Raw genomic sequence first — 22,194 nt, 5'->3', positions numbered from 1 at the left:
TGAATCTGGCTTCCCCATTGACTTTGCTTCTCAGAAGGTCGCAAAAGGGGATGGCATGAACCCCCCCCCCCCAGGACACACAGCAACTGTCATAAATATAAACCGGCTGATAAGCATCTGAATGCAAATCACGTGACCATGGGGATGCTGCAACGGTCATAAGTGTGAAAAATGATGTTTTTCAGTGCCATTGTAACTTCCAATGGTCACTAAATGAACTGTTGTAAGTCGAGGACTATAGGTAACATACATTTCTGTTTAAAGATCTGCATGGAGAGGAGTCTCGATTGCCAGGTTAAAATTACCTACCTGAGCCATATATTCAGCTGTCAGAAGTTGGCAGTTGTAAAATGAGGTTTGTGGGATGAAGCCAAGGAGATTCTCAGCTGGATACTCAAGTTAATTGTTCCTTCATAGTGTACTGGTGAAGTCACCTGCTTCCACCATTATTATTTTTTTGAACTATTACCATCTGGCAGACGGTACAGAATAATAAAAACAAGGACAAACAGGCTGAAAAACAGCTTCTATCCCAGGGCAGTAGCTCTTTTGAATTCTGCTGTATAGTGCAGTATTGGTGCAGTGTCAGGGGGATTCGGTTCAATGTGTGGAGGGTGAAGGATGTGTGTTTATTTTCATAGTCATAATGTGCACTGAAGATGGTGTTTGATTTCGTTGTACGCGGTACAATGACAATAAAGTAAACTAAAAATTAAGAAGGCCAGCAAGAAACCAGAGAGGTCTCTGATTTTCAAATGAAGACCTCTCAAATTGCAGGAAACGTTATGGGTCCACTGTGAAATGGCCCTTGTTGGCATGTTCCCCATTCAGGTAGTGAGACTTTGAGTTAGAATTATAAACTCCTGGTTTGTTATAATGCTATTACCCCGGCCCCCCACATACTCCCATACCCAAACTTCTATACTCATATTCTACTACACCTGTTCATCTGCCTTTTTTCTAGGTAAGTAGACATGCCCAACTAAGTAGTAGATTGTATCCAGCCATTATTTTTATTTATCCAGAAAGCTTCTGAAATTCACCTGGAGCTCAATGGGCTCCTTGGAAATGCAGACTGTTCTAGAGACTTTTTTATTTTTTTACGTTTTTATCCCACCTTTCTTTTCATATACAGGTAGTCCTCGATCACAATTAAGCCCCAAGTTTTTGTTGCTAAGTGAGACATTTAAGTGAATTAATTTTTGCCCCATTTTATGACCTTTCTTGCCACAGTTGTTAAGTGAATCCCTGCAGTTGTGAAATTAGTAACACAGTTGTTAAGTGAAACTGGCTTCCCCTTTGACTTTGCTCGTCAGAAGAGGATCAAAACATCATTCCACACTGCAACCATCATAAATATGAGTCAGTCTGAATTTTGATCACGTGACTATAGGGATGTTGCAACAGCCGCAAGTGTGAAAAACTGTCATAAGTCGTTTTTTTTCAGTGTTGTTGTAACTTCGGTCATTAAGTGAACTGTTGTAAACCGAGGACTACCTGTACAATTCAAAGTGGTGAATAGACCTAATACTCCTTCCTCTGCTTTTTCCCCACAGCAATCCAGTGAGATGAATTAGGTTGAGTGAGTGACTGGTTCAAATTCACCCAGATGGTTTTTCATGCTTAAGGTGAAACTTGAACTCAAAGGCTTCTAGGCTGGGATCTCAAACCACTACACCAAACTGACTCTCATTTTGCAGCATGCCAGCTTGTCAATTTGCTAATTTAAAGAAGTCAGAAAATAGCAAAGGAGAGTATCCAAGGGGGTCCAGGTACTGCAGGCTACTTCTGCTGCCTGCCGGCTGCCTGCAATTTGGCAGTTCGAATCTCACCAGGCCCAAGGCTGACTCAGCCTTCCATCCTTTCAAAGTGGGTAAAATGAGGACCCAGATTGTTGGGGGCAATACGCTGACTCTGTAAAACTGCTTAAAGAGGGCTGTAAAAACACTATGAAGCAGTATATAAGTCTAAGTGCTATAGCTATACTGGGATGTCACATATAACCAGTCAGTTCTTCTGTATGTTCAGTATGTTTTATTTTTCCTAGTGTCTTTCCTCCACCTTTAGAGGACTTCAGTCTTCTCCAAGAATCTATAAGCTTCACACGTTAACAGACCCAAATTCTAACGCTAGATCTCTTTCCTAAAAAGGAATGTAAGACTATAATGATGTAATAATCCCAGGGGCAGCAGTTATGAACTCCACTACAAGATTTAGTGGGAAGAACGTGAGATCGAGATGGATGCTAGTCTCCAGGCTATGAGGCATTCTTGAAAAAAGGTACTCTAAATCCTCTTCAGTTTGAAGCAGCAGCCATGCTGTATCCAAGGGGTTTCTCTTTTTGTCTCTGCTTTTCTGATTGCCTTGAATGCACTGTGCCCTTTGAAATCTCAGTGCTGCTGCTATAAATAATGATGGGGGAAAAAAATCTGGTTTGTGAACTAGAAAGAGAAAAAAAAAAAGCATTAAAGAGATCTTAACTTGATTCAGCTATGCTGCTTCTGAAGAAACCGGTTCCTTTATCCAAACAGAGTCATTTCAGGCTATAAATCCCAGGAAGGCAGATTTAAAGGAAAAATTATAAAGATTTGCAGCCATGATCGTAAGTAAATTATAAGCACTCTTTTCTGCCGAGCACAAAATCCTAGATTTCTGCCACACAAACCAGGCATTTTGCAGATGTATAAAACTAAGAACTACGGTAATTTCATGTGGGTTTTACTTTTAGCCTGTCTCAAAAGTCTTTGGCAAGCAAACTATTTAGCTCTCCAATAAAACATTGGAGTCTGTCCTTCCCATGGCAGAGGAGGAAAAAAATAAAGCTCCTTTCTATCAAGCTACATATTGACTCCTCCATGTTGGGATCTTGGCAAAATAGAGAAATATTTTATTCTGAGATGTTCCCCATCCACCCAGGTCCTGTTTACCTAATGATGTCCCATATCCAAGTCCTAATCAAAATTTGAAGCTGTGCCTGTTTACTTAGGTTTTATCCATATTCCAGATCCCATAACAGCCAATTTCATAACATGCATAAGGGTGGGATCATCCCAGGCCTTCCAACTAGTTTTCTTGCTTGCAAATTAAGACTTTTTATAATAAGTAGTGCAAGGCAATAACTAACCAAAGCCTCCATATGAAGTTAGTTGATTAATTAGATGCCTTGCACGACTGGTTCATCAATCTCTGGTAGCTGAAATCTTTCTTCAAGCTGGATAAAAGAAGTAAGTTTGAAAAGTATCTCCCACAAACTAGTGCAAATGGTTCAAGGCAGTAAGGCCTGTATCACACTAAGCCAAGGTTTCTTAATCATAGGTTTGAATTAAGCAAAAATGAGTTCACACAAACCAGAGTGCAAAAGCTGTAACTTACAAAAATGGCCGAACGAACAAAGCTAAAACTAAATGTGTATTCTGTTACTGGGTTAATACATCAGGCTAAGCCAAACAGCAGCTTGAGTTTACACAATCAACCACATCAGTTAGCAATGCTAACTTTAGTTAGTGCTCAACTTTCTCCGGTTTTTTTCCTAGCCAGGTGTGTGGACTTAGGTCATGATTACCTTGTGGTTTTAGAGCACCGTGTGAACCCAAAGAAAATTAAGAGGAAGTGCAATTCTCTTAAAATAATTTTGTTTTTCTCTTGGTGTTTGTGTGTTTCTTAAAGTTCACGTGATATACCATAGTAAGTTTATAAATAATTTCGGTTCTTTAAATACCAGGCCCTGTAGGAAAAATACGTTTCGGGCAGCTCCTTCCTTTCTCTCCTGCCTTTGTAATAATTAATAATTTAAAAGGCAAGTAAAAAGGCGATGGGAGGCAGAAGGCAGCCTCTCCTCGCGATCCCCGTCCCGCCAAAATCTCCCTTTGACCTTCTCCAAACGCCACCGTTCGCTTGCAAATGTTCGGCATCGCGATTTGTGCAAAAAATGTCCTCCCATCTTTCATCCACGTTTATTTAAAAAAAAAAAAGGATTTCAAACAAAGTCGCTCCTAAGGCGGTTTCCACCGGCGGGCTTCTGGACAAACAAACCAAAAACATTTGCCTTGCAAAAGATGTATTTCTTAATCAAATTAGGCGCTTCTTCCTCACCTCTTCTTCTCCCGCCTCCTTGCAAATTGCTTGATTTCTCCGCTTCCAAAGCGACGTTTCGTAGTCGCGAAGGGGGAAAAAAGAGAAAGGCCGCTCCCGCGGTGGCTGCTGGGGAATGTAGTTTCAGCGGGAGAGTCCGCACGCGCCAAAACCCAACCGCTCAAATCGATTTCCGTTTTAAGCTGTAGATTGGGGAATGTCCCATTACTGTTCAGCGTGCGGGTTATCTGGCATGCATATAAAGCCAATTATCTTCTTTTTCCCCCTGTTCACATAAACTCTTGTTCCACAAAAGGGGGCTCTTTTTCAACCTTATAAAATGTGTATCTGATCAAGGAGAGATTCAATGTAGAAATAGGGAGGAATTTTCTGACAGTGAGAACAATCAACCAATGGAAGAGATTGCTTTCAGAAGTTATGGGAGCTTCACCACTGGAAGCTTTCAAAGAAGAGTTTGGACTGCCATCTGTCAGAAATGGTGTAGGGTCTTCTGCTTGTGGGGGTGGGGGTTGTTGAACTAGAAGACCTACAAGATCCCTTCCAACTGTGTTAATCTGTTAAATCTGTGTAAACTACACAGTGTCTTCTCAGGAGGTTCTCATGACCATTTCCTGCACCATCAGCTTAACGTATTTTGTGAAGTAGGCAAGGCTCAACTAGGACACAGGGCAACTTGGGGAGGATTGATGGGGTAATTGGCCAAATATGGCTTCAGGGTTTTTCTCCCGTTTCATTTTTTTTTCCTTCCATTTTTTTCCTACATCAGTCCTATTTTAGAGCATACAGTTTGATTTACCAAGGAACTTCTGCTTCAAGATTTAGTGGTTCAACTTGGCCACCCCACTGAAACATGTCAGTGAAGTTTTTGTGTCTTCCAGGTGGAGTTGTCTAAAGTTGAGTGGTGTGCAACTAAACTTTCCCTTTTTGGTTTGAAACATTTTGCTGCTTATTCGAGTAGCTTCTTCAGTCTGAGCAAGCTGGTTACGGGCACCCTATGTAAATCCTTAATTTCCCATCTAATCTGAATAGGCTTTCTAGGAGAATAGGCAGAGAGTCATTAAGAGTGGTTGCTGCTAAATCCTTTACCCTAGGTGGGTGGGTTAGGTGTATCCTCCCTGGTGAACCTGTGGTCTTAATCTTCCTGGGGAATGATGAAAGAACAGCCTAAAAAATGGCAGACAGGTTGGCCTCCACCTCTATTGAGGGAAGAATTTTCCACTTTGGCATCAATGGTTTCAGGGTTCCTGAAGTTGACCTGACCGAAGCCATCTCAACAACTTCAGGGTTGCCAAATGGATTCCTTTGTTCCTCACTTAAACCATCTATCTTTATCCAAAATATGAATGTTATTGTCCTCAAAAGAGTGTCCTTTTCTTTTAAATGAAGGTACACTGCTGACTCTGGTCTGGTGGTGTTCCTTCCCCAACTCACCTAGGAGGAAGGATTTAGGAGCAACTACTGACTATGACTTTCTGCCTACTCACCTAATGGGCCTATTTAAATCAGGTGAGAAATGAAACCATCCTGGAGGAAATATAATGGAGTTCTCCTAACCAACTTGCTCAGACTGAAGAAGCTACTTGGATAAGCAGCAAAAAGTTTCAAACCAAAAAGAAAAGACGTCCAGTTCTTATGACTCAACTACATCTGAATAAGGTGTTTTACACCTCAGACTAAGCCAATGTTTCCCAACCTTGAGAGCTTTAAGATAGGTGGACCTCAATTCCCAGAATTCCCCAGCCAGCTTGAAGTCCACCCATTTTAAAGTTGCCAAGGATAACAAGACGCTGGCCGATACACAGCACTGCAGCTGCGAGGAACATACAGGTAGTCCTCAACTTACAACAGTTCATTTCATGACTGTTCAAAGTTACAGCAGCACTGAAAAAAAGTGACATGACCATTTTTTACACTAACAACCCTTGCAGCATGTGCATGGTCAAAATTCAGATCCTTAGCAACTGACTCATATTTATGACAATGGCAGGGTCCCAGTATCATGCAATGATCCCCTTTTGCAATTTTTTGACAAGCAGAGTCAATGGGAAAGCCAGTCTCACTTAACAAACATGCTACTAACTGAACCTCTGCAGTGATTCACAACTGTGGCAAAAAAGTCGTAAAACGGGACAAAACTCACTGAACAAATGTGTCACTTAGCAACAGAAATATTGAGCTCAATTGTAAGTCGAGGGCTACCTGTACTTAGCCAGAAACAATTTCCCCTCACCTTAGAGGAGATCCCTAGCAACTGCCTTAGAAAGCCCATTTGAGGTTTCTGATAATTCAAACGGGGAACAAGAGATGCCCGAGTCAGCCTGGGGAACCACATGGGGGTGCGGGAGGTAGGTCTGCTGTCTAGGTTGATTCCTTGAAGTCTGAAAGCATGCCGCTCCTATGCTGGTCTAAAAAGGATCCAAAAAGATCTTGACAAACTTGAACAATGAGCCTTATCCAACAAAATGAATTTCAATGTGGAGAAAAGCAAAGGTTTACATTTTAGGCAGGAAAAAACAAACGTATAAGTACAGATTAGGCAACACCTGGCTCAAAAATAACTGTGAGAGGGACCTTGGGGTCCTATCACTTGAATATGAGCCAGCAATGTGCAGCAGCAGCCAAAAAAGCTAATACAACCCTGGGCTGTATAAACAGGCATAGAATCAAAATGACGTGAAGTATTAGTACCACTTTACAAAACTATATGTAAGACCACATCTGGAATACTGCAACTATTTTTGGTCACCACACTACAAAAAAAAGATGTTGAGATTTTGGAGGGAAAAAAAATCAGAGAACAGCAATTAAGATGATTAAAGGCCTGGAGACTAAAATATATGAAGAACGGTTGTAGGATTTGGGTTTGGCTAGTCTAAAGAAAAGAAGAATTAGGGGTGACATGATAGCAGTATTACAATATTTGAGGGGCTGCCACAAAGAAGAGTGGGTCAAATTATTATCCAAAGCACCAGAGGGCAGGACAAGAATGGTTCCAACAATGGATGGAAACTAATCTAGAAGACAAGCAACATCGAACTAAGGAGAAACTTCCTAACAGTGAGAACAATTAACCAGTGGAACAGCTTTGCCTTCAGCAATTGTGGGTGCTTCATCCCTGAAGGTTTTTAAAAAGAATATAGACAGTCGCTTATCTGAAATGGTATAGGTTCTCCGGCTGGACTAGAAGACCTCCAAGGTCCCTCCTAGGTCTATTCTATTCTAAAGTTATGTTACTCTAATGCAGTTCAGTTTGTTTTTTTAATTCAGTAGGTATGACCCTCTGAGAAAGTGAAAGCTTCTTCATTTTTAATTACACCACCATTTTGTGACTTGAAACACCTGCGCACTCTTCCGGATTTCAGGTAATCACTTATCTGAAATGGTAGAGGGCCTCCTGCTTTGAGCAGGGGCTGGACTAGAAGACCTCCAAGGTCCCTTCCAGCTCATTCATTCTATCCGAGCATTTTAGAGTCCCGTGCCCATTGCCCTTGACCGAGAGCGGCGAACTACGAAGCCCAGGGTCCTCTGCGGCTCTCTCTCTCGCTCTCTCTCTCCACCGGCCAAAGCACGGGGAGGCGTGGTTGGGTCTTGGGTGGAAGCGGCCGGGGGGCGGGGGGAGAAAGAAGGATGGGTACAAAGCCCGCTGGTCGCATCCGCCAGAAATTACTTTCGTCCTCGGCGGCTCGGAGCGGCGATCTTGGCGCGCAACGCGGTGCGCTTTTGCAACGGGCGCCGATGCTGCTGCTGCTGCTTCAGCCCGTGCATGGGACGCGGGGCTGCCGGTCCGCCCGTAAGCCTTGCGCCCGATCTCCCGGGCGAGCAGGTTTGCCTTCCCCGCCGTGGCCCGCGTGCCTGAGCTCCCTGAGCCGGGCACCGTAAGCGCCTTTCCTTTCACCCTGGAACTTTTCCCCTCGCGCCTCGGCTTCCCCGCGCCTCTTTTGGATGCTTTTTCCAACCTCTCCTCTTGCCCAGCACCCGCCGCCGGCGCTTTCTCGTCCCCGAGCGACAGCTTCCGCTGCTGCCCCGGCCGCCGGGGTTGCTCCGTCAGCGGCAGCGCCATGCACACGGTGCAAAAGGACACTACCTTCACCAAGATCTTCGTCGGGGGGCTGCCCTACCACACCACGGACTCTTCGCTGAGGAAGTACTTCGAGGTGTTTGGGGACATCGACGAAGCCGTGGTCATCACGGACCGGCAGACGGGCAAATCCCGAGGATATGGCTTTGTAAGTGCGCTGGGCGGAGGGTGGAGCGGGACCGCTTCGCCAGGAGTCTTGCCCCGGAGCCGTCGGACTGCCCACCCCCCCAATCTCCAGACACTTCTAACAAAGGCGACATTACTGAGTCGCCTTTTCCATGGCGGGTCCCGTAGGGATGGTTTGGGCTACAACCTATCATCCCCAGCTGTGCGTATCGGGCTCGCTCCCTTTTGCACATCTGTACCACCTGGCGGTTTTTTTTGGGGGGGGGAGCAAACCAGTTGAAGAAGGATTGGTCCAGACCATCGCTGAAAATTCCCTTTCTGAATCTCCTCTTCAGCTCCCCACGGGCTTAAAGCAACAGCTTTCTTCCCCCTTTTAGCCCTGCTTGGCTTCCCTCTTTACACAATGTAGGAAAACTCTTAACTCTTTTCTTCTTCCCCCTCCTCCATCCTGGATTTGAAGCATACAGCATTTTCATTGTGAGGGGATTCTTCAAGAGATCCCCAGCTGTTTTCTCATAGCTCCACTTAACTGGATCGCATTTACAGCCCAATTCATGCTGACTTGGTTCTGTTTTGCTGGGGCTTAGTTTGTGGCTTATTTTTGTGAACCCACCTCACCTACAGTAGTTATGGCATCTTAAGATGTTATAATGTACTCAGACAGTGAATGAAATCTATAATGGTACTTAACTCAACGTATGACCTCGATTGAGCCCAAAATTTGTTTCTAATTGAGACATGTTAAGTGAGTTTTGTTCCATGTTATGACTTTTCTTCGCCACATTTGTTAAATGAACCACTGCAGTTGTTAAATTAGTAACACGGTTGTTAAGTGAATAATTGACTTTATTTATTTTATTTATTTATTTTATTTATATTGCCACCTATTTGCCCGTGGCAATTCGAGGCAGCTTACAGAATGTAAAACCTTATTTAAAACAAAAAGCCAATAAAAACTAACAAAAAGAATCAAATAAATTAATAAAGTACAATAGAACAAAATCTGGAAAACAAATGCTTGTCAGAAGGTCGCAAAAGGGGATCACATGACCCTGGGGCAATGCAACCGTCATAAATATGAGTCTGTTGTCAAGCATCCAAATGTAAATCACATGACCATAGGGATGCTGCAACGGTCATAACGGTGAAAAACGGTCATAAGTCGCTTTTTTCAGTGCCATTGTAATTTCGGAACTGTCACTAAACAAACTGTTGTAATTCGAGGACTATGTCTACTCAGATTAAACATGTGGTCTGAACATAGACACCTTCCAGTTCACGTTTATGGGTCCTGACTGGGTTGTGTTTCTTGTTTTGACCTTTAAGCAGGTAGGAAGGAACTGGGGAAGGAGGAATGGAATGTAAAACATGAGAAGGAATATATCGTGCATTAAGCATCCCCAGAACAACCGGTCCTTTTCAAGTTTTCTGAAACTGATTGAGAGGAGTCTCTAGAGAATGAGTTTCAAAAGTGCCTGTGTTTGGCATAACAGAGGTAGGATGAATCATTGATGCGGGGTGGGGTGGAGGAGAGAATTGGTGAAGATCGTTGGCTGCCAATGTTAAACAGAATAGAAAGTGAACAGTTGGGTTCAGCGATTGCTGTTTTTGACGATTCTTTGGAGATCAGAAGCAGCTCCCTAGATCTAAAGAGCTGAGTTCAAAAATGCTGTTTATAGTCTTGCCAGATTCCATTTAATTGTAGATAAGAATTATTGTCCACAATAATAGAAAGGAGGCTTGATAACAGCGTGGGGCAGTTTGCTGGTCTAGTAAGTTTATGAATAAATAGAAATATTTGGCTCACTGCTGTATCCTCTAATATCTGTATATGCAGCCTTGGGAGCACTGTCTATCCTTTATGGGGAAATCGTCTTCTGAAATAGGATCTTATAAAGAAATTCCTTCTAATGATTCCAGATTGTAACTGAACTCATTTTGCAGAATGGTAGGATGATGGATCGATGGGCCTCAAAAATGGACAAAGAGATGGTTAGATAAAACCAAATATGGATTCTTTGTGATGGTATTCTCTTGGAAAATGGTACATTCTTTCTCTTGAAAAATAGAGATGTAACTATGAATTGGTGGTTGCTTTCCCTGATCTCTGAACAATTGAAAGACATGTTTTTGTCAGACAGGATTACTTTACATCCTCCTTGATACCGCTATATTCCAGTTTTGTAAACACTGATGGTGTCATTCTTCCATATCCCACAACTGTCAATTCTAAGCCATGCAGTTTTTGTGGATACAATGCTATACTGAAGATAAGTTCCTTGCCTGTTGTGGTTCTTAACCATTTTCCACTACTGATTCAGAAAAGTACAGGATAGAAAACAGAAACTGTCTTCTGGGTCATTCAAAATGGTAGAGAGATTGGATGGCAAATGCTTATATATTACTGTTCTATCTCTACATTATTGAGCTTCCAGGGAATTAATATCAGGAAGGTATTTAGACATGATGGTGAGGGAGAAACTCTGTATGCTGTGAGATGTCAATTTGAGGAAGGAGATATACTGTATATCTCTCCTTTCAAGTATACAAGCAAATAAAAGAAATCTTATTTGAATAAAGTTCATTTGGGGGCTACTTTCCAGGATATATTTTCACCTCCTTGAAGAATCTACAGCTTGCAATTTCCTAACAGTCTCCCACCCAAGTATTATCTGACTCTCCTTTAGCTTTTTGAGATTGTCCAAAATAGCCAGATATTCTCACCTAGCTGGACAATAAGAAGAATGGACATTTAATAGTCACTGAGTATTAGAACAAAAGTTTCTGTTGGAACTTTTTCTCCTTTTCTCCCTGGGAAGATTGAAACAAAAATTGCCAATAGTCAGAAGGGAGGAAGATACTAAATCTGATTATTGGAGAAGGGAGGAAGCGTAGGAAGCCATGAGCAGCCAGGAACAAAGGTTTGCTAGAGAGGAAGGAACATATACCATACTTCAGCTTAATTCCAAAGAGACAGTAACAATGGGAATTGTTGACTATTTTTTGGTAATTAAAGCATGACTAAGGAAGCACTGAGATATCCTAAAATCAATTTGCAGATTAAAATGCCTCACAAATAGGCACAAACACATGCAGAATACTTTTAAGCTCTTTTTTTCCTTAAATGCACTATGTAAAACAATTGCAGTCAGCCAACACAAATACTGTCACTTGCTTTTGATCCAGTCCAGGGCAATATTATGAAATCTGTTAATGGGTTTAACTATATAGAGAAACTGAATTAAAAGTAGCCATATTACAAACATTGGCCTCTAGTATCTTCATTTACAAGAATGCCTCTGGACTTCCGCTAAGCATTCCTAGAAAAAAAATGAAAAGTTAGATTTTTTTTTTGCCCTGTGATTTCTTTGGAAGGATGCCATCTAGCGAAGTATTTAATCTTACTTTGATCTTTTTTTTTTACCTAGCAAAGATCAATATAAGATTAGATACTAAAGAGAGTGGCAGGGAGTAACTTTGGCAGTTTACCTTCTTGGTGAATCAGTGTTTTGTAACTGGACATGTTCACCTTGATAGTCATGTTTTAAAGGGGCAGGCCCTCTGCAGCAGCCATTTTGTGAGCACACCTGTGACATTCTCTCAAACTTCCAAATCTGCCTACAGAAATGGCCACAGAGTCTACCCTTTCCCTCTTCCTTGATCAGCTGTAAGTCTGTGACTTCGCCTTCCTCGACATAATAGCACCTGAAACTTCAGATCTTACATGATATTGCCATCATTATATTTCCACATAATTATTAGCAGTGAACAACCTTACCTTTATTGTGAGTATTGTAGCCAAAGGCCAAGCAAAACAGTGTCTTACCAATAGACTTATCGGAATGTGGAAAACAAGAATTAAATTCTCCAAAAATGGAGTTTGATAGGAGATCTAAATTTTTCAATGATGCTAAATGCACTAACTGCTGGCTGAGTTTCTGGGGAAAAGCTCAAAAGCATGAAGGCATGAAATGCATGATGACATGGAATATCCTAGGATAGAACAACAATGTTTCGCAAGCAGCACTTGCAAAGAATGTGCTCCACTATGCTGTGTTGTGACTGTCCCTGGAATCTTTTTATATAGCAGATGCTCTCAGTCGGCCATCAGTGTCAAAGGGCAAGAGATCGGTTCTTCCATGCATGAGGAGGGTACAAATTATGGCAATGTATTACTCCAGGTTCAGAAATAGCACACCTGTAGGCACGAGTTGTTTGGAATGTGCAGCAGGAGACAGAACGTAGTCTTGGGTATTGCTGTTGGCCATCTCAGAGAGTTGTTGTTACTGGAAAGAAGATGTAGTTAGATGAGGAAGCATGCTGAATTAGGAAGGTGTAGTAGACTGCAGCATCCTTGTTGATCACAGCCCCTTGTTGTTCTATATTTTCTCTGTTGACCTTGTCCACATAGTATGTAACCTGGTCAAATTTCCTAGTTCTGCAGCTTATAGCCCCAGTAACTGAGTCAAAAGTTGATATGGTGGGACTACAGAGCCCTCATCTGTTTTCTTCAGATGATGCCTGCTAACCTATCTAAAGTTGTCCATGATTGGCAAAGTTTTACCACTCCTCATCAAACACCTCTTCCATAAAGGCATAGCTTCACCATGACCATTGAGTCAACCCGTGCTTGAGGGGGTGGGGTGACCCCTGGCCGCTGTTATGGTCTTGATAGAAAGTTCAGTAAAATAAAAGCTTCTTTGTGTTCAGCCAGCACGTGTTGCCAACTTTTTTTTCTTATCACTGTGTTTCTCAACCTTGGCAACTTTTAAGATGTGTGGACTTCAGCTCCCAGGATTCTCCAGCCAGCATATGCTGCCTTAGCAGAAAGACTAGATAAGGGTTGGAAAGTAGTGGATGGAGCAGTAATGTTCATACAATGTAACTGACCAGATGAATGTAGCTTAACCCTGAAAACTCAAGGCTGTTGGGGGATTAAAATAAACTCTCCCACCCCACTGCTGACTGAGGTTCTGTGATTGTGTGACTCATCCCACAATTGATTTGATTTAAGTGTGTTCCGCAGAGAGGGCCAGTTTGCTAGGAATTCAGAAAGGAGCATTTCCCCCCCACATGCCTTCTTAAAGATGCTGGGGATTGCAGCTAAAGGCTTTTTTGTACAGTTCATCCCTTTCCCTTGTCCTGATTGTTTTCTTAAAACCCCTGACCAAAAAAAAAAAAAAAATTGTGAAGAGGAAATCTGTTGTTAAGAGCAACAGGTGAGGCTCAGTTTCCTGACCAGCAAATGAACTCTTACCTCACCCCATGCAATTGTAAAAAGTTCCAAAGAATAAAGTTTCATTTTCTTGTCTTGCTTAGGAACTTGTATCTTGGAATGAATAATGAAGCAATTTGGTGTTCTTCAAACCCACCCAGTGGAGGATACTTAATCTACTACAATAGGGGAGGGAAGTGTGCTCTGAGTCTGTGTTGATTCCTAGTGGCTTCCTGGACTACTTATTCTTGGCAAAGATTTTTAGCAGTGATTTTCCCTTGCTGTCTTCTTTCTAAGACTCGAGAGAAAGGGAGTGACTAAGGTCACCCAGCTGGCTTTGTCCTTAAGGTGGGACTAGTACTCACAGTTTCCTGATTTCTAACTTCGTGCCTTAACTATTACACCAAATTGGCTGTCATACCTAAATAGCAATAGCAGTAGCTTTTAGATTTATATACCACTTCATAGTGCTTTACAGCCCTCTCTACATAATTTACAGAGTCAGTATATTGTCCTCATTTTACCGACCTCAGAAGGATGGAAGGCTGAGTCAACCTTGAGCCAGTCAGGATCGAACTCATGGCAGTGAGCAGAGTCAGCCCTCCATACTGCATTCTAACCACTGGACCACCAGGGCTCTTCTAACCATCAATGTTTTATTGATACAATTTGCATTTCAATATGTGCTTATGTCTTGTTCGTACAGGACTAGCCATAAATCATGGTTTATAAATGTAATGGTTAAGTTATCCATTAGCTCAGATCAGTGATCCACACATTAGAGCAATATGGGAACCCAGGCAACATATTGTGCTTGAAATGTCCTTTTTTAAAATTCCAGTTCCAGAGCAGACCAGATAGTTTTCACTTCTAATTTATTCAAATTTGACTTGGATTTCTCAAAAACAATTTTTACCAGATTAGACAGATTAACATCATTTTAGAATAGAATAGAGCTAAAAGGAACATTGAAGGTCTTCTAATCCAGTCTCCTACTCAAACATACCATTTCAGATAAGTGGTTGTCGAGTCTCTTGGTAAAAACCTCCAGTGATGAAGCACTCACAATTTCTGAAGGCAAAGCTTTTCCACTAGTTAATTGTCCTCACTGTTAGGAAGTTTCTGCTTAATTCCAGGTTGCTTCTCTCCTTGATTAGTTTCCAACCATTGTTTCTTGTCCTGCCCTCTGGTACTTTGGAGAATAATTTGACCCCCTCTTCTTTGTGGCAGCCCCTCAAATACTGGAATATTGCTGTCATGTCGCTCCTAATTCTTCTTTTCTTTAGACTAGCCAAACTCAAATCTTGCAACCGTTCTTCATATGTTTTAGTTTTTAGGCCTTTGATCATCTTAGTTGCTCTTCTCTGAACTTCTTCCAAAGTCTCAATATGTTTTTTGTAGTGTGGTGACCAAATTGGTTGCAGTATTCCAGGTTTGGTCTTACTAGGGTTTTATAAAGTGGTACTAATACGTCACGTGATTTTGATTCTGTGCCTCTGTTTATACAACCCAGGATTGTATTTGCTTTTTCTGGCTGCTGCCACACACTGCTGGTCCATATTCAAGTGATCATCCACTAGGACTCCCTAACCCTCTCAGTTACTGTTTTTGAGCCAGGTCTCACTTAATTTATACTTATACCTTTGGCTTTTCCTGCCTACATGTAAATCTTTGCTTTTCTCCACATTAAACTTCATCTTGTTGAATAGGGTCCGTTGTTTAAGTCTGTCAAGATCTTTTTGGATCCTGAACTTGTCTTCTGGGGTGCTGGCTAGTCCTGCTAAATGATTACTGGTAAACAGTGTCCAAACTAAGCCAATATTTACATGCACAGGGGATAATCAGGCTAAGATATTTTAAAAACAAACAAACTGGGATGGGTATATGAAGACCTGTCTGGTTACAATACTCTGTCAAAATGGACTGTTGTGTTGACTGTCCTTGATCTTTGCATGGTTTTTGAAATTGACTCATTGCCACAACACTATAGTGAACAGATAAATATGACTCTTATCTGCAAGTTTTTATCGGGGTGGTCTGGGTTACGGTTAAAAAAAATCAGGGTGGTGGGTATAAAAAAGGGCAGGGATTTGATCATGCAGTAGCACCCATCACCTTGGCTTTAATTTTGTTTTTATTATATCATATATGACTATATAATTTGCAAGAATACCTACCAAGCATATACAGAGATGATTCCTGTGGACTCTGGGATTCCATCTTAATTGATGGGAGCTACACCTGTGCAATGCTAACACTATGTGAAAAAAAATGTAAATTTTACCTTTATCTAATGTAAAGCCAATTTTTAAGACAATGCATGAAATTTTAACGCTCCTGATTATGCTTTAATGTTAAGGTTGCTTTTCCTACATCTTGTTTTTAATTGTTGCATACATCCCTGCCCGATCCATTTGGAGGGAAGCTGTGCTGTGCATTTCTAAAACAAAATCTGTGCTTGAGCTGTATTTCTACAAAGGGAAATTGTCTGCTTCTTTCCAGGTCACCATGACTGACAGAGCTGCAGCTGAAAGAGCCTGTAAAGATCCCAATCCCATCATTGATGGGCGGAAAGCAAACGTCAACCTAGCGTATCTGGGAGCAAAGCCAAGGAGTATTCAGACTGGTGAGGCCAATAGCTCTTCTCTTACCGTCACTTAAGTTATTTCATGTTCCATGCCAGTCTCTCTCAACCTTGGCAGCTTTAAGATGGGTGAACTTCAACTCCCAGAATTCCCCATCTTAAAGCTGCCAAGGTTGAGAAAGACTGTTTTATATGGACTTCAGTAGAGATAATCCAGCATACACACTTTTTTCAAGAGGCAACTGGGGTATTTTGGGGGGTTGTTTTTTTTTTTCTTTGAAGACATTTTGCTTCTCATCCAAGAAGCTTCTTCAGCTCTGACTTGGAAGGATTTATAGACTTCTTGCAGATAGCGGGTCATTTGCATTATTTTAGAAAGTCATTGAGGCCACTTGGAGGTTTATCCCTGTCCTCAGGGTCACCTGAGTGGTGCAAATGGTTGTGGAATCTTCTTGGAACTGCTGAAAGGGACTGTGTTGTAGACTGGGGATAGATGATGTTGTAGCCCTCTCTCAATAGCCGTATCCCTCTCTGTTCAATTTTATTCAACTCTCATGCTTTATGCAGCATTCAAGTAAATCCTTCAGTCTTTTCTCCCTTGTTTTCTACTGCCAAGCTTGGCATATCCAAAGCCACCAACTGTCTCCTGGCTATCAGCAGAGGTGCTATTATGCAGGGGCACTGCAGCAGAAGCCCCAATAAACAGCTACGGATTAGGTTCAGACATTGCCATGGTTTCTCAACCCCCGCAGTTTTAAGCTGTGTGGCCTTCAATTGCTAGAATTCCCCACCTGTGTGCATATAATACAGCGTTGCTGAGGTTGGGAAACTCTGCACTAAGTCAGGAGTCCCTAACCCCCAGGTCATAGACCGGTGCTGGTCCCTGGTCCCAGACATGGGACAGGAATAATTAAGGCTGGTAACTTAATAAGTATCTTTTTCTCTGTTTTATTAACAAGCATTATATGAAAGCTCAGTTGACCAAAATCATGATGGGGAGTCAAGAACAATGTTCACAAAACCAGTGTCTGGAATCTATACTTCAATAGCAAAGCTAGGCAACCTTTTGTAGCAGTTTACCAGAGTCAGATGGTAGAAGGGGGTGTGAATGTTCCCTTTTTCATTTTTGTCCAAGCTTTGTCCTTTTTTTTTTGTTTGCCTTAATCATAATTGGTCATGCCATCCAAAACGGGCACATTCAAAGCAAAGCAGAAATTGGAATTAGTGCATCATCCTCATGATCTCATCGATTTGATGCTTTAAAATACTTGCCTTTACATGAAGTGTTCTTGCTAGGTATAAGCAAATATTTCAAATTTAAATAATCTCTCTCTCTCTCTTTGAGTACAAACCAGTTGTTTTAGGTTATGACACAAAACTGGTTTTTGAGGCCTTTCGACAGCCATCAAGATTGACTGTTCTGAGCTTGAAACTCTGACTGGCAAACTTGAAATGTTTCCAAAATACTTAAAAGGGCTGTTTTGTGTTCAAAACTGGGTGTTTTGAATTTGGGACAGTTCAGTTTGCAATGCTTTGCCCATCCTTCATTTGCTGTTCAAGAGAAATTAAAAACCATTGAGATGCATATTTTAAAATATGCATGTATAATTGATTTTCCACAACTTGCAGAGTTAGTGTGCAATTTTGAACTGGTGAGAGCATGTCACAAGCACTTTCATGTCACAAGCACTTTCACAAAATGGCAGCCACAATGAGTGAAACCAGGGGTGGGATTCTACCAGTTTGCACCTATTCGCTGGAACCGGTTGTTAACATTCTAAGCAGTTCAGAGAACCAGTTGTTAGAAGAAATTACTGGCCTAATCCTGTAAGGAAGGCAGGAAGGAAACATTCTGGTGTTGCTTACAGAAACTGCCTCTCCATTAACCCTTATTACATTCTTGGCAGGACTAGACTTCCTGTCTCTGGAACTTCTCTGGAGTTTTTTTCCTCTCCTTTGCTGGCACTTTGCTTGTGTGGAGTGACCATTTAAAGTTACAATGGCACTGAAAAAAGTGACTTATGACCATTTTTCACACTTACGACTGTTGCAGTATCCTCACAGTCATGAGAGGCCAGGCGAGGAGACGCGTGCCTCGATGTGAGTGATATTGAGTTGGCCATGCCCAGCCAATAACATGACCACCAAGCCATGTCCACCTAGTCGCATGACCACCAAACCACGACCACCAACTAAGCCACGACCACAAGAACCGGTTGTTTAAAAAATTTGAATCCCACCCCTGAGTGAAACCAATCACCTATCACTCATTTCTTGGAAGGCAAGCTGTCTGGATTGCTTCCACCAACTGATGTAATTTCCCAGAATCCTCTGCACCACTTCATCTTCCATCTTCTTTCTCCTGGTAGGGAGAACAGGCACACTTCCAAACAGAAGACAGCCAAAAAGTCCTGTCAATGTATTTTCCAAGAAAGCTTCTGAGCCCAGAAACATTCCTGGAAATGATGATAACGCTTGAGTTGGCACTTCGCTTTGATGCATGTTAGCTTCTCATTTATTTATTTTTAAATTAAAACAATCTTACCTTTGACTTTTTCCCCCACTAGAAAATGTACACACTGTCTATCACAGTGTTGGGCTGTAACCAAGCTACCATTTTAATTTCTTGGAATGCCCCTTGAGGGGTGAGAACTTATTTGAGCTCTGGTCAAAAATTGAAAAAATACCTAATTTGACTCTGCTGGCGTGTCAACCCTTCTCCCCTTGAACAAAAGAGAAACAATTCTTTGTTCATTTATTTAAAAAATACGGTTCAATCATGTATTATATAAAGAAATGTCAAGTTATTACAAAAATGAAATATAAGTAAAACAAACTCATTTTCGGAAAGACCAGAGACCATGCAAAAAGTACACCCCATTCTCTCATGGTCCTTGCAGCCTCCAAAAATTGTGTTGAGAACCAGGCATGCTTCTGAAAATAATGGTTGGATGTTGGGGATTGCTGGTGTGTCACCCAAAGAGTGTGGCATTTCACCTTTGACACACATGCCATAGATTCACCATCACTGGCCTAGGAACATTAAGGTGGGCACCAGTGTAGGGTCTCCTGCTTGGGCAGGGGGTTGGACTAGATGACCTATAAGGTCCCTTCCAACTCTGATTATCTGTTTTCTGAATTAAGTAGGGTGATTGAAGGAACTGGGTATGTTTAACCTGAAGAGTGAAGGGGGATATAATGCAGTCTTCAAATATCTCTGCTAGACAGAAGAACACCAGAGCTTTTTGATTGTTTCAGATACAGGACACAGAATAATAAATTTAAATTTCAGAGGTATCAATTGAAGGTTAGAAATATCTTCCTTGGAGAAAGTGCAGTAGACCCAGAAAGATGCTGACTTTCTCTTTCTTGGTGTGATCTCAAAGGAGACTTTAATTTGGAATCTTGCATGAAGCTGAGGATGGAATTTTGTGGATTCAATAGCCTTCCAACTCTGTTTTTCTATGTCCCATAGGGTATATGCAGCTGTATTACTGCTTCATTAATAAAAATACCACCTATGTAGAATCCTAAATTGTGAGGTTCACGAAAACAAGAGGATTTCTCGAAATGTCACACTTGTAAATAAAAGCCAAAATGAGGGGAAATAGGAATCAGCAACAGAAATCTTCAGCCCTGCGCTTCAATTTACATTCTGTTTCCTCAGTTTCTAGCAATTTGTAAGACATGAAATAGAAACTGAAAGATATAAGCTGAAGATCTTAATTGTTTTAAAAAAAGAAAACAGAAAGTATATTCAAATATATTTTAGCGTGTGCAGTATATTTAAATATATATTATCTGCAATTTTGAATATGCATTAAAAATAAATGTATTGCATAAACAGAAAGAAATTGCTGCATAAAGATGAAAATGATTTCAATTTGTATACAGAATTGAAAAAACTACAGCCAAATATTTTCCAATTAGGTAGGAGTGGTTTTGTGTAAATCAGGTTCATGTCAGTGCTGCATTTATCTACCAAAGAAAAGGTCATTTATCTGAACAATACTCTGTTCTGTACAATTTCTTCTTTAATCGTCTTTTTTGAAAATGTATGAAAAAAATAACATTAGGCAGATTTTGAATATGGTTTCTGCAATACATGGATTTTTCTACAAAGCATAACCAGCTCTTTTCATGGTACACATTAGTTAAGTTCACAAAACATACTAAACCTGATTACTGAATTAAATTATTTTGTTGGTGTGCAGTTTACAGAACGATGAGTTAATGCAGTGGACGGAGTTCACAATAATTAAGGAAAACCTAATTAAGATTGATGCTAATAAAGTTTAGGCTGTGATTTAAGTGCATCTCCATAGTATTTACTATTTCACCCGGGGACGATATTTTTGAAACTTTGTCAAAAATATAGAAGCCCAAGGAGACCCTATTTTGAGTTAAAACATTTCAAAAGTTCATGCTGAAGTTATTTTTAAATATTAATCTTCTTCCAGAAGGTGTACCAAAAGGAAACAAAGATGTAAATGTAATACAATCTCAAGGTGAACATTAAGGGAATTGAATTTTATCACAATCTAAATAAATAAACTGGAGGCTCTTGAGTAGATAGTAATAAAAGATACAAATGTGAACATCAATCTAGACGTTTGGGGTCGATTGATCAACTGCCTATCATTATTCTATTCAAATGTGTAAGAGAGGATGGAAAGTTTTAAAGAAAGGGAAGACATGCGATATTATTATACATCTTTCTAGCACAGTCCAAAACAGCTTAGTGCATACTAACAATTGAACATGTGAAACTGCTAAGATGCACAGTCCTATAGTAGGGTTGCACTGTTGAAGAAGCCACCAAGTTGCATGATTTAGTTTAACTTTGCTTCAACCATTTTTCCCTAGGTTTTACCTTAGGGGTGCAGCAGTTACATCCAGCTCTTATTCAGAGACCCTATGGGTAAGTGGAATTTTTCGTTTTATCTGTGTTAACAACCATTCTGGGTACTAATTAATAAAGCATCAAAGAAAGAGGAGACAAGCTATAGGTTACAAAACTTAGTATGGCTATAGCATCTGAAACAAGAATTCCTGATCCTCACTTAGAATATGAAGCAAACATTTTGTACAAGTGCTTGGATCGAGTGATTTATTTGTTTACTTATTCATTCATTCAATGTGTATGGCCACCTAACTCAGCAATTGATTGTAGGCAGTGTGAATAATCTTAAAATACATTAAAAACAAATTTCCTTCCTAATACAGCTCAATTCATTTCTATTTCTCTGGTACTCTTCATTATGTCCCAGATTTGTTACGGAGAACATAAGCTCGTTCTATGATCTCCACTTTTGCTAAATTGAATTCCTCTATTTCATTATTGTAGTTGAAGATGAAACAGAGTGATGGTTCTTACCCTATCCTGGTAAGCAGAGCAGCTAGATTCATACATTCTTTATTTATTTAATCAAATTTATTGGTCACCCATCTTACTACAGGGTAACTCTATACATACATGCACTATGTTAAGCTCAAATGGTATTGAGTGGTCTTAAAATGTTTTGAGAGTTAGACCATGATATTAAGTTTTAATATATTTTATTTACATAGGTAGAACATTAATGTATACCCAGTAGTTGTGTGACTGATGCTTAAGATTTAGTGGGTGGTGTGTACCCCTCCAGTCTTCCCATAATGCTTCCCACATGACAAGTCCAAGATTGGGTTTGGTCAGAACCTAAAGTCATAGTTTATTGTTTATTTAAATGAACCACGGTTGACTGGATTTATACAGGGGGAAAAAATAAGTCCATTCACATTATGGCTTAGCCTTTATGCTTACATATCTTATGCAAAATGATTGCATTTACATAAAATGCTAACCCATAATGTGGCTTGCTCTACTTTAGCCTAACATGCTACATCCTCCCAACATGAAAACTCTAACCGATTGATGTTTTTTCAGCCAACTTATGGCTTAGCCGGACATGCGAACTCATGCATTTCTGTCTTATCTTTGAAGTTAAAACAATCCTTCATATGATTCTCTGAGGTTGTGTTTCTTATGCATGACAGGACCTTAGGCAGGTCTTGTCCTGTGGTCTCTCTGGGCTTGAGGCACCTAAAGACTTCTTACAA

The 22,194-nt window shown here is 40.8% G+C and overlaps 1 protein-coding gene and 1 long non-coding RNA gene across 3 annotated transcripts in view; one reads left to right on the top strand and one right to left on the bottom strand.

The window, feature by feature from the left end:
• The window catches only part of LOC148131086 (uncharacterized), a 37,706-nt gene extending 33,548 nt beyond the window's left edge, over positions 1-4,158 (bottom strand). The window contains exon 1 of the long non-coding RNA XR_015748432.1: positions 4,093-4,158. This is a non-coding gene — a long non-coding RNA (uncharacterized LOC148131086). The remainder of the gene's footprint in view (positions 1-4,092) is intronic.
• A 3,526-nt stretch (positions 4,159-7,684) lies between these two features.
• Positions 7,685-22,194, top strand: part of RBM38 (RNA binding motif protein 38) — a 58,947-nt gene continuing 44,437 nt past the window's right edge. The window contains exons 1-3 of one of the 2 annotated variants that reach the window (XM_026664934.2): positions 7,685-8,318; positions 16,014-16,137; positions 20,962-21,016. In XM_026664934.2, coding sequence (XP_026520719.1) covers positions 8,151-8,318; positions 16,014-16,137; positions 20,962-21,016 — 347 coding nt within the window. In that variant the 5' untranslated portion in view covers positions 7,685-8,150. The remainder of the gene's footprint in view (positions 8,319-16,013; positions 16,138-20,961; positions 21,017-22,194) is intronic. The other variant, XR_015748431.1, reaches the window with a different exon arrangement.

Source organism: Notechis scutatus, chromosome 3 (assembly GCF_049901735.1).
Source record: "Notechis scutatus isolate UNSWTSFEM ecotype Mainland chromosome 3, rNotScu1.2, whole genome shotgun sequence".
NCBI classification, from domain to species: Eukaryota; Metazoa; Chordata; class Lepidosauria; order Squamata; family Elapidae; genus Notechis; species Notechis scutatus.
This window is presented reverse-complemented; position numbering and strand designations above follow the sequence as displayed.